At 40.0% G+C, this 15,887-nt stretch overlaps 1 protein-coding gene across 1 annotated transcript; it reads right to left on the minus strand.

Moving 5' to 3' along the window:
- Positions 1-6,883: 6,883 nt before the first annotated feature.
- Positions 6,884-10,434, minus strand: LOC108134802. Its single transcript, XM_017255254.1, has 2 exons — positions 8,728-10,434; positions 6,884-8,665 (listed from the first exon to the last, which is right to left on the minus strand). The coding sequence occupies exons 1-2, from the start codon at positions 10,417-10,419 to the stop codon at positions 6,884-6,886; spliced, it is 3,474 nt and encodes a 1,157-aa protein (XP_017110743.1). The 5' UTR covers positions 10,420-10,434.
- Positions 10,435-15,887: the final 5,453 nt, after the last annotated feature.

Genomic DNA, 15,887 nt, shown 5'->3' on the forward strand with positions numbered 1-15,887 from the left:
CCACACTTCTTGTGTTAATTTGCCTGAAGAGGTAATAAAATTACTAACTATTATGCCAAATCTGTTATGGCAATGTAATAGCTGTGTAGTGAGCAATGATTCGCACTCAAAAACAGACGAAATCATTGAAGAACTTCGTGAACTTAAAAGCCTATACTTGCACTTAAATACAAAGTTTCAAAATGCTTTTCCTGAATCTGTGGATGCCCCGGCTAATGTTAGCACCAACAAGCGGAAGAAGGAAAAAGTTGCCAATAAACCTCCGGCTTCATCTACTTCATCATTCCAATCCCGTTGTGTCAGACCATAACCCTCCCAATGAGGGCTTTACGGTTGTCTCCAAGAAAAATAAAAAGAATCGTAACAACAAGAAGCATATTATTGGTTCGGCGCTCGCTTGTGATCAACTTGAAGTATTGCCCAGCAAAAGATTTTTGCATATTGGCAAATTCGCTGTAAACACAAAGCCAGAGGCGCTGTGCAAGTTTGTTTCTGACAAGTTAAAAGTAAATTCTGACACCATATCATGCTATTCACTAACAAAAAAAGAGGTAGATCTTAGCACACTGAAGTTCATTAACTTTAAGCTTGGAGTCCCGGAGCAGTATTATCAGACTGTATCCAGCGGTGATTTCTGGCCACAATCAGTTAAGGTGAGCCGATTCATCCACAGGGAGAGAGAGCACTTGGAGTTGACCGTGGTGGACACATTGGGTGATGAACCATTGCGTACATCTACCCCTGCCAAGCTTCCATCAAAAACTCCCAGTAGTCGACGTCACTGGCTCTGACGTCACTTCACTTTTGTGCATCATTTATAACTGCAGTTCTCAACCTCATCACCAACAACAAATGCTTAAGCTGGTGCTTAGGCCACTCGCCCTCTACATCGTTTCGAATCAAGGCGCGCAGCCGCAGCTGTTTTCGCATCAACAACAATACGGCGCTCTCTTCGGAGTTTCGCTCTCTCAACATCATGCAGCTTCATACGCTCAGTCGCTCTTGACGGCTGTTTTTTCTGATGTACCCAATGCATATGATAGTAGCGCGCTCCTCATTTTGGCGCTCTATCCATCTCCATCTGCCTGGCTGCTTCGCTTTACTCGTGGATGGCTGAGCGATTGCGTTGAATTATCACTCTCTTCGCTGTAAACACAAAGCCAGAGGCGCTGTGCAAGTTTGTTTCTGACAAGTTAAAAGTAAATTCTGACACCATATCATGCTATTCACTAACAAAAAAAGAGGTAGATCTTAGCACACTGAAGTTCATTAACTTTAAGCTTGGAGTCCCGGAGCAGTATTATCAGACTGTATTCAGCGGTGATTTCTGGCCACAATCAGTTAAGGTGAGCCGATTCATCCACAGGGAGAGAGAGCACTTGGAGTTGACCGTGGTGGACACATTGGGTGATGAACCATTGCGTACATCTACCCCTGCCAAGCTTCCATCAAAAACTCCCAGTAGTCGACGTCACTGGCTCTGACGTCACTTCACTTTTGTGCATCATTTATAACTGCAGTTCTCAACCTCATCACCAACAACAAATGCTTAAGCTGGTGCTTAGGCCGCTCGCCCTCTACATCGTTTCGAATCAAGGCGCGCAGCCGCAGCTGTTTTCGCATCAACAACAATACGGCGCTCTCTTCGGAGTTTCGCTCTCTCAACATCATGCAGCTTCATACGCTCAGTCGCTCTTGACGGCTGTTTTTTCTGATGTACCCAATGCATATGATAGTAGCGCGCTCCTCATTTTGGCGCTCTATCCATCTCCATCTGCCTGGCTGCTTCGCTTTACTCGTGGATGGCTGAGCGATTGCGTTGAATTATCACTCTCTTCGCACCCATATTTGCAACAACCACAAAATCGGATGACTTTGCCCTTTTCTTTATGCAGCTCCTTACTTGAAAGTAGTCCGCTGCTATGCAGCGCTCCCTTCACCTCCCGCTGCATCGGCGCTTCGGCTGACGTTTGGATGGTTTACTGGTGTTTTTGGAGTTCCGCTCACTTCCTCATGGTTGCCAACGGGGGATTTTAAAATCCTACGTTTTAACGGACGCTTGCTCTCTCCACAAGTTTCTCTTCTGTTGCCTCTCTTTGATGATGCGCTTTCTGCATTGCGCTCCCTAGGGCACTCATTGACACTGGAAGTATCTGCAAGTTGGTCTTCTACGATTGGACGAATGGATTGCAACTATAACCTTCGTAATGATAATCTTCCACTACCAATACGTATCCGGACTGGAATATTGCGTACGGCTCTGAATGGCTTTTTTGGACTTGCAAAGAAAAGGCCGCATGTGGATTTTACGATACCATTTCATGACTTCCATTATGAAACTATGGCAACAGTTTCTGAGAATTCGTCAGTCAAAAGAATTGGAACTAATTGCCTTAAAATTTATTTTCAAAACATATCTGGAATGAGAACTAAAACTCAGTCCGTCTTCATGAGCACTTCCAACAGTGGTTATGATATAATAATATTGGTTGAAACCTGGCTCAACCCCAACTTCAACTCCAATGAGTTCTTCGATACTAATTTATTACATGTCTATCGCAAGGATAGAGACTTCAGCAGAATGAAGTGCGAGAGAGGTGGAGGCGTCATCGTGGCTGTCCGCCGTACCTTCTCCTGCTGCGCAGCTGTACTTTCAAACGAGGACTCTCTTCTGGACCAGTTGGCTGTTGAGGTATCTGGATTGTCTGGGAACACTGTAATAGTTGCTTCTTATATTCCCCCTGGAAGTGACTTTACGCTTTATCAGGCGCATATGAATAACATTGCCAGCCTACATGCTAGCATAGATGACACTGTTGGTCTTGTTGTGACAGGAGATTTTAATTTGGGATCTGTTGTATGGTCATGTGATCCGCAATCCCTTGCTATGGTGCCTGGCAATGTACACCAGCCACATGAAATTATTGTTATCGATGATTGTTATAGTATGGGCCTCACACAGATACATTATATCTTTAATGATTTGCATAGGCTACTAGATTTAATATTCATCAATTCTAGTGTTCATTCCTCGGTAAGCCTTGCTGAATTTAGTATTTCTAGTTGTGATGTTCATCATAAGCCCTTATGCTTTAATATTGAATTTTATAATTTCCTACCAGTTGTTAACTTTATTCCTATATATCATTTTGATCATGCCAGCTTGGTTGCCGTAAGAGATTGCCTCTCGTCTATGGATTGGGTTTCCTTGCTATCAAATGCTTGCATTGAGACCAATTACAATAACTTTCTTGTCGCTTTAAAAAATATTCCTGACAGCACTTGTTCAACCAAGGTACGGGGTTCCTATAGGCTTCCTTGGTATACAAATGGTCTCCAGAAATATAAAAATCTAAGAAATAAGTTCTGCAAACGGTTTATTAGATGGGGTAATTGGATCGTGATAGATATAGACAGCATAAGCGGGAATTTGAGTTTCTTAATAAATTTCTTTATAATCAATACATTTCCGACATTGAAAATAGCTTAAAGTCAAATCCAAATGTGTTCTGGCGTTTTATTAATTCAAAGAAATCTTACTCTTCCATACCATCAACTGTGTCATATACCAATACTACCGCTAATTCTGGGACAAATATTGCAAACTTATTTGCTTCATTTTTTTCGTCCAATTTGAGCCTGCTTGTGACTAGAATGACCAGCAAAGCTATTTCACAATTTGACGACTCCATTAAGCCTGACATTGATGGAGTTTCTTCATTTTTTCTTAAAAAATTTTATCGCAGTCTTCTTCAACCCCTTAAGATGATCTTCTCGTCCTCGCTACTTCAGGGTAAATTTATTTCTAGAAGGAAAATTGCCAAAATTCTACCGGCTCATAAAGGCGGAAGCAAGTCTGAGGTTTCTAATTACAGGCCGATTGCTAAAATAAGCAATATTGCAAACCGATCCTATCATGTTAAAGTCAGCGGGTTTGTTTCTAACCTCTTTGAAGCAACCTCTGGTCTTCCTCAAGGCAGTTCTCTTGGTCCTTTGCTTTTCATTATTTTCATTAATGATATTTGTTTCTGCATTCAATCTGCCAAGTATATTCTTTATGCGGATGACCTTAAAATATACATGCCAGTGAATTCCTTAAATGACAGTTATTTGCTACAATCGGACTTGAACAAAATCAGTTTATGGTGTATTCAGAACTATTTACCTCTCAACCCAAATAAATGTTATCTTGTTCGCTATAGTAAATGTATCTTAAATATTCTTTCTACATATGTTATCAATAACCATTCACTCTCTGTACTTACTGAGATTATGGATCTTGGGGTCCTCTTCGACAGTAAATTTTTGTTTATTAACCATATGAAGCATGTTCTGCCGAAGGCATATGCAATGTTCGGATTTGTCAAAAGAAACATACTATTTAAGGACCCATACTCACGACTGACAGTGTTCTCAGCTTTTGTGCGTTCAAGAGTGGAATATGCTTCCTTTATTTGGAAGCCGTCAAGTGTTATTCATATCAATAGAATTGAGAGGCTGCAGAAAAAGTACCTAAAATTTGCTTTTCCGCCGTTAAAATTTTCGGAACCTTTGCCAGCTTACTCTAGCTAATGTTGCCTGCTGCATACCTGCAGTCTAGAAGATCGCCGTTCGATATATAAAAGGTAATATAGATAGTCCATTAATATTAAGCTCAATTAAATTCAATATCCCTGCCAGGAGTCTCCGTACCATCATCCCATTTTTTGAAAGTGCTGCGAGAACTAACTATGCGCGTAATGAGCCAATCTTAAGAACTTTAAGACTTTTTAACTCTTTGCCACTAAGTATTCGATTGGTTTGGGGATCCAAGAAGGATGTGCTTAGGCAATTACTTAGGGAATATTTTTTTTAATTAATACTTAGTTTTAAGTTAAGTTAGGTGAAAGCCAGATAAGGATATATCCATTGGCGAATAAATGAATAAATAAATAAATAAATAAATAAATAAATAAATAAATAAAAAAATAAATAAATAAATAAATAAATAAATAAATAAATAAATAAATAAATAAATAAATAAATAAATAAATAAATAAATAAATAAATAAATATTGGACGGACTCAAGGACTGTTATTTCAGGGCTGACAATGGATCCACGAAATTTTTACGCCTTTGTAATGCACCGTGTTGGAGAAGTCATGGAAACTTCGAATGCCAGTCAATGGCATTGGGTTCCAACGAAGCTAAATGTAGCAGATACGGCCACGAAATTCATTTCTTTAAATTTGAAATTTAATTATAATTTTAATATTTATTAATTTTTTCTAAAAAATTATCGATGGAATGAACGATAAATTTTGACATCAATCGATGTGCATCCAGAAAGAGAGAACTATCGATAAGCAACTGAATCACGAGCATCGACAAGATAAGAAGATTTTTTAAAGCTCTATGTAATTTTTAATATATTTTGAATATTTAAAAAACCATCGTTTCAACTCAAATGCTGTTAGAAGCTTCGTTTTAATGGCCTTCTGTAACAACCACAATAAAGGAAAAAGACTACCAAAACTTTTTAAGCCAGGAACAGTCCACGTAAAAATAGATAAAAGGTTAGGATCTAAATTTACACCTAGATACAAACGAAGCGGAAAATAAAACGACCACAATTAAAACACAAACCGAAATAAGCAAACATAAAAATAATATAAGAACATAATTTTTCAGAGTATATTTACCACCATGCTTGGAGATAACTACAGTCCTCGACTATTTCAATTCACAAATCATCTCAGTCGAAACCGAATTAGCGGCTAAACAAGACGGAACATTTAAAATCATACACATCTTCAACCTACAAAGCTATGAAGAAGCTCTGGCGAAGTTCGAAGAATCATTTCATTCTCTAACCTCATCTCATCTATCAGATCCAAACTGATTTATCAGATTTTAGATTTTAGAAGGTACGATAAATGAGCACTTAGAAAAAAACAATAGACACGTAGTAATTAACATATTAATTAATCAAAAAATGAAGCAACTTACTATTGCTACTTATGAAGTACTGAAAGTTACTCAGTGCTCGGAAAAAATCGTAAATCAGAAATCAAATAGTTATAGTATAAAATTCAATTAATAAAAGAATATACGCAATTACATGTGCCAAATCTAACACAATACATTAATTTACTTATAGAAGAATTATTGGAACTTGCTCGAGATGAATTAGCCAAAAATGACAACGACCTCATTTACTTTATTAGCCTCCTTTTTGATTAATTATAACAAACAATTGTATGACTTTAAAAATTAAAGCAATAAAAAAAGCCCAAATAATCAATGATATAAAATATGACAATTTTTTAGAATTTAAGAGACAATTATTGGCAATAATTAAACCTTGTGAATCTTAAAATGACAGTACAATTTGTAATTTATACCCTTGCAGAGGGTATTATAATTTCAGTCAGAAGATTGCAACTCAGTGAAGGAGACATCTCCGACCCTTTAAAGTATATATATTCTTGATCAGCCTCACTAGGAGAGTCGATCTAGCCATGTCCGTCTGTCCGTCTGTCTGTCCGTCCGTCTGTCCGTCCGTTTCTACGCAAACTAGTCTCTCAGTTTTAAAGCTATCTGCATGAAACTTTCCGAAAAGTTGTCTTTTTATTGCAGGTAGTATATAAGTCGGAACGAGACGGAACGGACGACTATTGCATATAGCTCCCATAAGAACAATCGGAAAAAATACAAAAAAATTATACCTTCGCTGTTTATAAATTTTTTTTTAGTTCTTCGACAAATAGTAATGGTTAAATATTTTAGAATAAATCCTTGGTTTTACTTTTATCTTTGAAGTTTATTATTAGAAATATTTTTAACATTTTATGTTATTGTCTAGGAACTAATGTCTAAAAAATATTGCTTTCGGATCACCACTTAGACTTCTATGGCGCGTCGATCCATTAGTGTGTCAAGAATCTTGTCCATATGCTCGCTACAATTGGCCAGGCACACATCCGCATATTCGCTGAGAAAATATATGAAGCTCTCGAGCTGCTCCATCGAGCAGCTCCGGAATCCATCGTCGCGTCCGATGTTATCTATGGCTCGGATGATGGAGCGTAGCCTTTGAATATACTGTGGTGTATTGCGACAGTTGTCCAACGAGGTGTCCGTGAAATTAGAGGGCCTAGCGTAGCTGCGGATGCGCTGCTCCACACTGCGAAGCTTGGTTTGCTGCTGCGTTAGGGCCTGCATCATTTGCGGCATAGACATGACTGGCGCAGCGTCAACAGGAGCAGCCTTAGCGAAGAGGTCGTCTAGGGGAACCGACTCGTAGTCCAAGCTGAAAATGTCGGGCGAAAACGACAGCCTTCCGCTATTGTTGCTGAAGCTATCGGTCTCGAACTCTGACTGATCCAAGTCGCTCGTTTTGACTGCCTGGTTGACGTTGTTGATATTGTTGGGCCAGGAGAACTTATTGCGCCCCTCCAGTCCATTGCTGGCGCCAGTCTGCAGGCCGACAAGCATGCTGTAGCAGCTCTCGATCGAATATTTCTGAGTAGTGGGCCAGAACTCAGGCACGCTGCTAAATTCAATGTGGTCTACACCAAAGCGCAGTTGCGACTGTTCTTCGTTGAGGAATGCGAATAAACGCTCAATTTTCTCACCGGATATCAGTTTTCCGCTAAACGGGACAGCGAGGTCTCCGCTGGCAAACCAGTAGTGGGAACAGCCCTTTACGCTGGGAGGACGTTCGGGCAACGACTGTCGGGCGGTGTCTAGGTTTTCACAACTGCGTGTAAACTTGTGACCGTCGATTCCGAAGGCAAGATCACGAGTTTCCCAGCTCTTCTGCGTAAAGATTTCGTAAAGCAGACGAAGGCGCTCAGGGCTATTTGGAAAGATTTCCAATGAGACAGTAAAGTCCCCGGATGTAATCCAAAACAGCGAATGTAACTTGCTAGCTGGAATCTCATCCTGGGAGTTCATTTCGACTGTTGGCGCGTTGGCGAAGAACTCACGCTCACTACAGGAAGAGGGCGAGCTGGAGGTGACATCAAGATCTAGAGGGTGATCCTCCCGAATCACCTGCATGGCCAGAGAACTGCGACGAGGCCTTTCCTGGGTGAGAATCGGGCTAAACAGTTGTTGTTGCGCCGGACTGCTAGCATGACGTCCTTTAATGGGCGTAGAAAACCCCGTGGGCTTCGAGTCCGAGACGCCTACCGATGATCTGCGCAGCGGACTGTTGTCCATAGGATCATTCGAGCACGTCTCGAAGCCATGATCCACGAAACTGTCCCTAATAGTTTGCCCGAGGGACTGCCTTGGTGTTTGAGACGGTGATTGATCGCTGTCTGCATTTGGCGAGGGTGACGACAATACTGTTAAGGTGTACGCTGACTTGATCTTCCGGGGGGAGTTTACATGGCGCATCAGTGACTTGTCCAACTCAATAAAACTTTGTTCGGGCAGTGGGAAGCTGCAGTTCGCACTCGTTGTTTTCTTGGCCTGTGCTAAAAGGGACGGCTTGTAATCCGAATCTGAGTCCGTTGAGTTGATCGCGGTAGCCTCCACAATAGAGTTCTCCTTCTTCCAAGTGAGAGTTCGGCGCATCTTCTTCTTACGCGGCGGCCGCTGGGGCTTAACAAAGTCAAAGTCATTTCGCTGCAAGTCTTCTTTTGGCATCTCGGGCTGTGATTCGTCACTTGTAATCTGTGGGCGGTAAGGGAGGTTATATGGAGATCTGTCGTCGACCTATTTGAATGGGAACTTACCTTGGGTAGAGTAGACAACCCGGATTCACTCTCTTCAGCTTCGGATTGCTTGCAGCTGGAGGCACTAGAATGGGTTTGAGTCAGATTAAGACGTGGTGCAGGCACTGGAGGGGCCTGGCGCTTAATACGACGAGGAGTGACTTGCACGATCTGACTCTGAGTTATATCTTCCTTGTTTTTCTCGTTGTGGTTTTCCTCTTTTACTTTGCTCTCCAGCTCTAGTTTGGCTATGGCCTCCTCCAGGAGTTGCTCGACTGCGGACTTTTGGCTCACTTCTTCCAATGTATTGGAGGTTGGCTGATCTAGGTACGCACCATCCTCGGCGGCAATCTCTATGGTCTGCTGACTGTTGGAAGCACTAGTTATGTCGAACTGCACACCATTTTCTGTGCTTAGCCAACTGTAAAAAAGAGTCTCAAGCTGCTCGTTCTGAAAGAACACATGGTTATCACTACCGCTGCGCTCTTGTCGAGTGCGTCGGATTTTCTTGGGCGGCGCATAGGCCTCCGTCGGCAGTACGGTTCGTATCGCGGCGAGGTTTCGTTTTTGGGATCGCTCTGGGTTGTGGCTATCGTCCTGACATTCCAGGCAACGACGAGTTAGTGCCTGTGGGGCCCTACGCTCCAAGCTGGGCTTGAGGATCACAGTGAGTGTGCTCACATGTAGCTGAGATGTGCTTGTATCGCCCTTGCCTTCAGTCGACTTGGGAAAAGAAACTCCAGTTGGCCGAGGTGGCGATCCTGTGTCCAAGACACACTTCGCTTCCAATTCCTGAGCCAGATGCTTAACGCTGACCTGCTTTTCCGATACTACCTCGCCGCGGGCCACCTGCTTATTCACCTTCGCCTTAAGATCCGCAGCGTGGGCGGTGAACTTGGGATGTTTGGCTGCCATGTCACCAATGAACTTGTTAAACAAAAGCGCCTTGTCTTTGACACTCAGTTCACGGAACACTTCCTCGGCCACCAAGCAGGGTCCATGCTCCGACTTCATATAAAAGTGGGGTTTAGACTCTGGCGAGAGCTCGTTTTGCAACTGAACGTAGGGTGGCTGTTCTGCGCGGCGTATCACTTGGCTGATCTTTGAGTTGAACAGCTGAGCCATCTCCTTCACTTTTATTGGAAGCGAAGCGGACGACTTTTTAGGTATCCGAGTTGCTGGACGTGGGGTCTTTATCTCCGGCTGCTGTTCGTACATCTGTTTAAGCTCACTTATCTTTAGGTTGCCACTACCCAACTCAGGCTTAGCCGAAGTGACTGTCTCCGGCTGTATCCGAAGCTTGGCAATGGCGCTGGCCACTTTTCCTTTTGCACACGCCTTGGAGGCCCCAAGTACTTTGGTGGGCGTTACGGGTACCTCTTCGTCGAAGTATTTCATCAGATTTTCGATGCTGGACAAGTCCAGGTCGGTAACCTGAACTCGTCGCGGTGTCATGTATGAGTTTTGATGCTCCAGGGCTGTCAGGAAGCGATCGTCGTTTAGGGAGGAGATTTCGAAGAGCTCCTCCCTCGTCATAGTAGCCCGGAGCAAGCCACAGGCAGTGGAGTCGTCTCCGTGCCGGCTGGACCGACAGCGCTCCTCAATCTCAGCGTTTAGCTGCAGTAGTTCACTAAGATCATCACTGTTCATGGCTGCCGTATTCACTATCATCTCGTTGTGCTTGTTGTTTGGTGTAGAACCGCTTAGGAACATCTTTCGATTCGTGCTTTATCAGGTTGTTGACGTTAGACGTTGCAGTTTGTAACTGTGGATTTTGGTGCGCTTGTAAGTCCTCTTATAGCGGGCTCAGGTAAAATATATGCTGGTATACCGGTAACCCCTGGTTTTTCGTAATCCACCGATCACAATCAGGTAAGCTCAACAGCTGTCAACTAATCGTTATTTAATTGTTTTCGCGAACCTTCCCCTAAAAACCTTTTGATATGACCTGGAAAAATGGCAAACAGGTAGGTAAATTTATGGCTTTGCAACAGATGGGGACGTACATTTGGACTTGGAAAATTTAAAGTCACACAAAAAAGGACAGCGAATGTCCTTAACACGTGACAGCTGGCGTTCAGAATTTCGAATTGCTATTCATAAAGTAAAAAAGGACAACTCCTAGAACAAACATATAGAAAGCCAAAATTTTTCACGAAATGTGAAAATATAAGCATGACCCAAGCAAGTTGCAGACTCTTCAACTTAGAATTGTTCAAATTGAAGGGAGTACAAAATTTGATATGCTGAAAGTCATTCATATGCTTATATACTGAAATAAAGAGCTACGGCCCTGACTTTTAAACGCCTTTAACAAAAAAATTAAATTTTACAAAATTCACCATAAAAAAATCCATTTGGTAAAGTTTAAGGTCACTTTTGATATTTGATTCCCAATTTAAAGCATTTTGCAAGCATTCTGCATACACCCAGAAAAAAGCAGAACGAATCATTTTAGGCCGGACGTTCCTTAAAATCGGCCGATTAATTCTTAAAATTTTAAGACAAACGTGTACAGAATAAGTACGGGTCCTAATTGATAATACTATTTTAAAATATTTTTTAATACACAGAGAAAACGATATTTTTCTTTTTAACCCTGCTTTTAGTGTTTGTAAATAATACCAGAAGTATTAAAAACAGTAAACTCTATGAAAACCTGTAATTTAACAAAAAACACAAAAACTATTAATTTAAAGCAAGAACATTTCGTTCTTAAAATGATTGGCCTAGGGGGTAAGTGTATTTGAGCATCAAACATTGGGTATGCTATTAAGATCCCGGGTTCAAATCCCAGACAAAGTAATTCATTTTTATACCCTTGCAGAGGGTATTATAATTTCAGTCAGAAGTTTGCAACGCAGTGAAGGAGACATCTCCGACCCTATAAAGTATATATATTCTTGATCAGCATCACTATAGTAATAGTTAAATATTTTAGAATTACATTTTAAATTTCATCAAAATCGGACGACTATATCATATAGCTCCCATAGGAACAATCGAAAAAATAAATGAAAAAAATTATAACCATGCTGTTTTTTAATTTGTTTTTAGTTCTTCGACATATAGTAATGGTTAAATTTTTTATAATTACGTTTTATATTTCATCAAAATCGACTATATCCCATAGGACCAATCGGAAAAAAATACAAAAAAATTTATTGTATAACTTTGCTGTTTTCTAATTTTTTTTAGCTCCCATAGAAATAATAAAAATATATAAAATAACTATCAAATAATTAAGCTGCAATTCATCATAGCTTCAATGTTTTTTAGCATATACTCAAGTTAATCATAATTTTAATGTTTTCAAAAATGTTTAATTCTTGCAATAGCTGCAAGGGCTTTCTTTCTTGTTTAATAACGTTTTTAGTTTTATTAAGAATGAACTTCATAATTTAATTTGACTTAAATCGGAGTCCATTTCATATAGCTCCTATATGAACATTCAGAATAGTAAATCCAGGGGAAATGCTTAAGTCGAGATCCTCGACTTGTATATACCCGTTACCCAGCTAACAATTTTAAAAACAAATCAATCGGGATATTGAATTGACAACCCAAAAAGCAAAGCAGAACCCCACCCCTCTGCTACGGGGGCCAAATAAGGTCTTTGTGATATCTGGATCATTGAAGTCCTTTGACAAACTTTTATCAATCCAAGCACTCCCCTGACTTGGTTCACCATGAAATGTGCTTAGAATATTTAAGTTTTGGGTTCATAAGGTCATCAATTTGTGTAATTCTAGTCAACTCACATCCAAAGCATACTGGACATTCTGTGGATTGTCCTGATAGAATGTATAAGTTGAATAGCTTTTCACAACACCATGTTAGAAAGGCATCAAGATCCGTTTGTAAGTCTGAATTGCGGAAAATATCGCAATATTGCAGGCATAACATAACGTTTTCTGCGTACATAAGGGCTCGCTACTTTGTCAAGACTAAAGGGATATCATATTAATATGTTATGTAAAAAGAAGTTGGCCAATGTGGCACGCCTGAAGTAACTTAGATCAGCTTAGAGACAGAGCTTTTGAAAATAACTCGTTGTGTCCTTCCGCTCAGATAACTCGAAATCCATGTAAGAAGATCGTTTGAAAACCCTAATTTGACTAATTTCCGTCGAAGAAGCGAATGATTAACGGAATCAAATGCCTTGCAAAATACGTGTAAACTTAGTCTGAAGGTTTTTTCTAATTAACTCCAAAAGGTTTGTCGTAGTAGACCTGCGTGTTATAAATCCATGCTGACATGGATATATAAATGATCTACAAAGATGTTGCAAATGGGGGGTACTAACGTTTTCGAAAAGCTTGGGTATAGCGGACAACGTGGAGATACCTCTATAATTGCAAGTTTAAGATTTCTTTCCCTTTTTATGAAGGAGAATAAGAAGTGATTCCTTCCAAATAGGTGTGAAGTCAGTAATTTCTTAGAATAGGGTAATCAATTGGAGAAGTGTAGCATCTAAGCACACAGCCGGAACACCGTTAGGACCCGGTGAATAGACTGGCTTTTCCCGATACAGATCTAGAAGAAGGGAGCTTTCACTCAGACTAGGACAAAAGATTAAGTTAGACTTCGACATTCTTTCTGAATAGGACTGATTAGGACAGTACGTAGCTGAATATGTTGTTTGGAAAAACTGCGCAAAAACATTGGCAATCGCCTGATCAGTGTTTGCGATAGCTTCGATGCTGGGTAAAAGACGAATTTACTCTTAGTGTTAACAAAATTATACAACTGTTTTGTATCTATTGAAAACTGGATCCTACAACGAGTTATATAAGCCCTATAACACTGAGTTTTAAGCTCGGTTAAATTAGACCAAGCACTAATGTATCTGGAAAAGGCAGCTTGTGATCCACATATTTTATATTTATTATAAAGTCTGGACTTAAAATTTTTTAGGCGAGATAACTACTTATTAAACCATTGAGGTTTATTGGAGTGCGACGGATAATGTAACAGAACTCACATATAAAATAAGGATTTTAATGCACCATAAAAGATAATAACCCCCTCAGTTATTTCAGTGCATAAATAATGTTTGGACCATTAAAAGCCAGATATTTATGTGCTACGCACAGGAGGAGTCTGAAGTCGCCTGAGACTTGCGTTGGCATGGGGTCCCACAAGTGCTTCTCTCTCAAACTGACCCCGCCGCCTAAAGTACGTTCGATTTATCGAATGCGACCGCGAAAATCGACTTTTACAGTAATGGATCCAATTATATTTATTAAAATGGAACACGTGCAGGAGTAGGAGGCGATTTGCGTGCAAAGTCTGGGCGAACTGGCTCAAATGGAGATTTGCACCCCCGATGAATTAGCTGCTCTGGAAGTTGCTAGTTTGGGACTTGAAATGATAATTCATTTCGAGCCTAAAATGCTTTTATATTTATATTCCATTTTTGAGAAATTATCAGTAGTTTCATTATACTTATTTATGATTAGAATCAGTCGCATTATCAATTCGAGCGTCGATGTTATATGTGTTTCTGAAACTTGGTTTGTTAATAATTTATGTGATGTTTAAGTTGAATGTGATGGTTATAATTTGCATCGCTCTCATCGGATACTCATGGGGGTGGGGTTGCAATATATGTGAGTAAAAAGTTGAGTTCCACGTTTGTATGTAAACACTCAACCAGTAGTGCAATAAAATACGTATTTATAGAAATTAGATCCCAAAGATATGGGTGATAGCAACAACAATAACATAAACATAAATCCAAATCGATCAAATAGCCATGCGATGTTAAGGGTTCTCGGAGAGAAGAGAGCTGGTCTTAATGTGTGTCATATAAATGCTCAAAGCCTCACACGAAAAATTGAAGAATTTAGATACCTCTTTATCAATTCGAGTGTAGATGTTATATGTGTTTCTGAAACTTGGTTTGTTCCTAATTTATGTGATGTTTTAGTTGAATGTGATGGTTATAATTTGCATCGCTCTGATCGTGATAGTCATGGGGGTGGGGTTGCAATATATGTTAGTAAAAAGTTATGTTCCACGTTTATATGTAAACACTCAACCAGTAGTGCAATTGAATACTTATTTATAGAAATTAGATGCCAAAGATATGCTGATAAGCTACTAATTGGGTGTGTATACCGACCTAACTGCCGTATTGACAGTGATCAATTTTTAAATATCCTTCCTGACGTGTAATTAAATTATTCAGACGTCAATATAACAGGCGAATTTAATAGCGATATTTTAAGGGAATCCCACCTCGCAGAAGACATAAAATCGCTGGGGATGAAGTTGGTTACTTCGTCTCCCCTACGCATTTTACCAAAACCCGCAACGCGCTTTTAGATTTATTTGGTGTGTCTGATACAGACACAGTAGCTACATATGACCAACTTATTGTCACATCCTTTTCAAAACATGACCTCATATTCTTCACTTACGCACTTGACCGACAATACCTTGTCCATCCAATAGTTTTTAGGGACTTTAGAAATATCAACTATGACCTTTTGGACTCCACCTTTAATTTGTGCAATTGGAATGACATATATTCCCTTTCCGAAGTAGACGAACAAGTTAACCTTTTACAACACAACATTTGATATTTATATAACTGTGTCGTGCCTGTCCGTAGCAAAGTTATTCGTTTCTCTGAAAAACCATGGTGTCAAAGAAACATCAAAGACGCAATATTACAGCGTGACGGGGCGTACAATAAGTGAAGAAGGTACAGGACACCTCAAGCTTACGTGGTGTTTAAGTCATTGAGAAAAAAGTGACCCAACTTACTGATACCGCCAAGACAAATTTATATTCCCATTAATTCAACATCGCATCTTCCACTGCTCAGACATAGAAAATAATTAAAAACCTGGGAATACGCAAAGTTAAACCAAAACTTGAGCAAAACATGTAAATTAACTTAATAAAAAGTTTTTAAACTGCACAGTACCTGAAATCACTGAAAATATATATCTGAACCCACTATTTGTACCTGAAACTGTCTGTGATATTAGATTTAGATTTATGTGTGCTAACCAGCGTGATGTCCTTCAAAGTATACTAAGAATAAGTATAAGAATAAAAATTCTGCTGCCGTATATCACGTATACCTTTAATACTGCACTGACAAAATCTACATATCCGGACGATTCCCAACCCAAATAATGAGTACAGACCCATCTCCATTCTACCAT

Source organism: Drosophila elegans, unplaced genomic scaffold, assembly GCF_018152505.1.
Source record: "Drosophila elegans isolate 14027-0461.03 unplaced genomic scaffold, ASM1815250v1 contig_397, whole genome shotgun sequence".
In the NCBI taxonomy this organism is placed as follows: Eukaryota; Metazoa; Arthropoda; class Insecta; order Diptera; family Drosophilidae; genus Drosophila; species Drosophila elegans.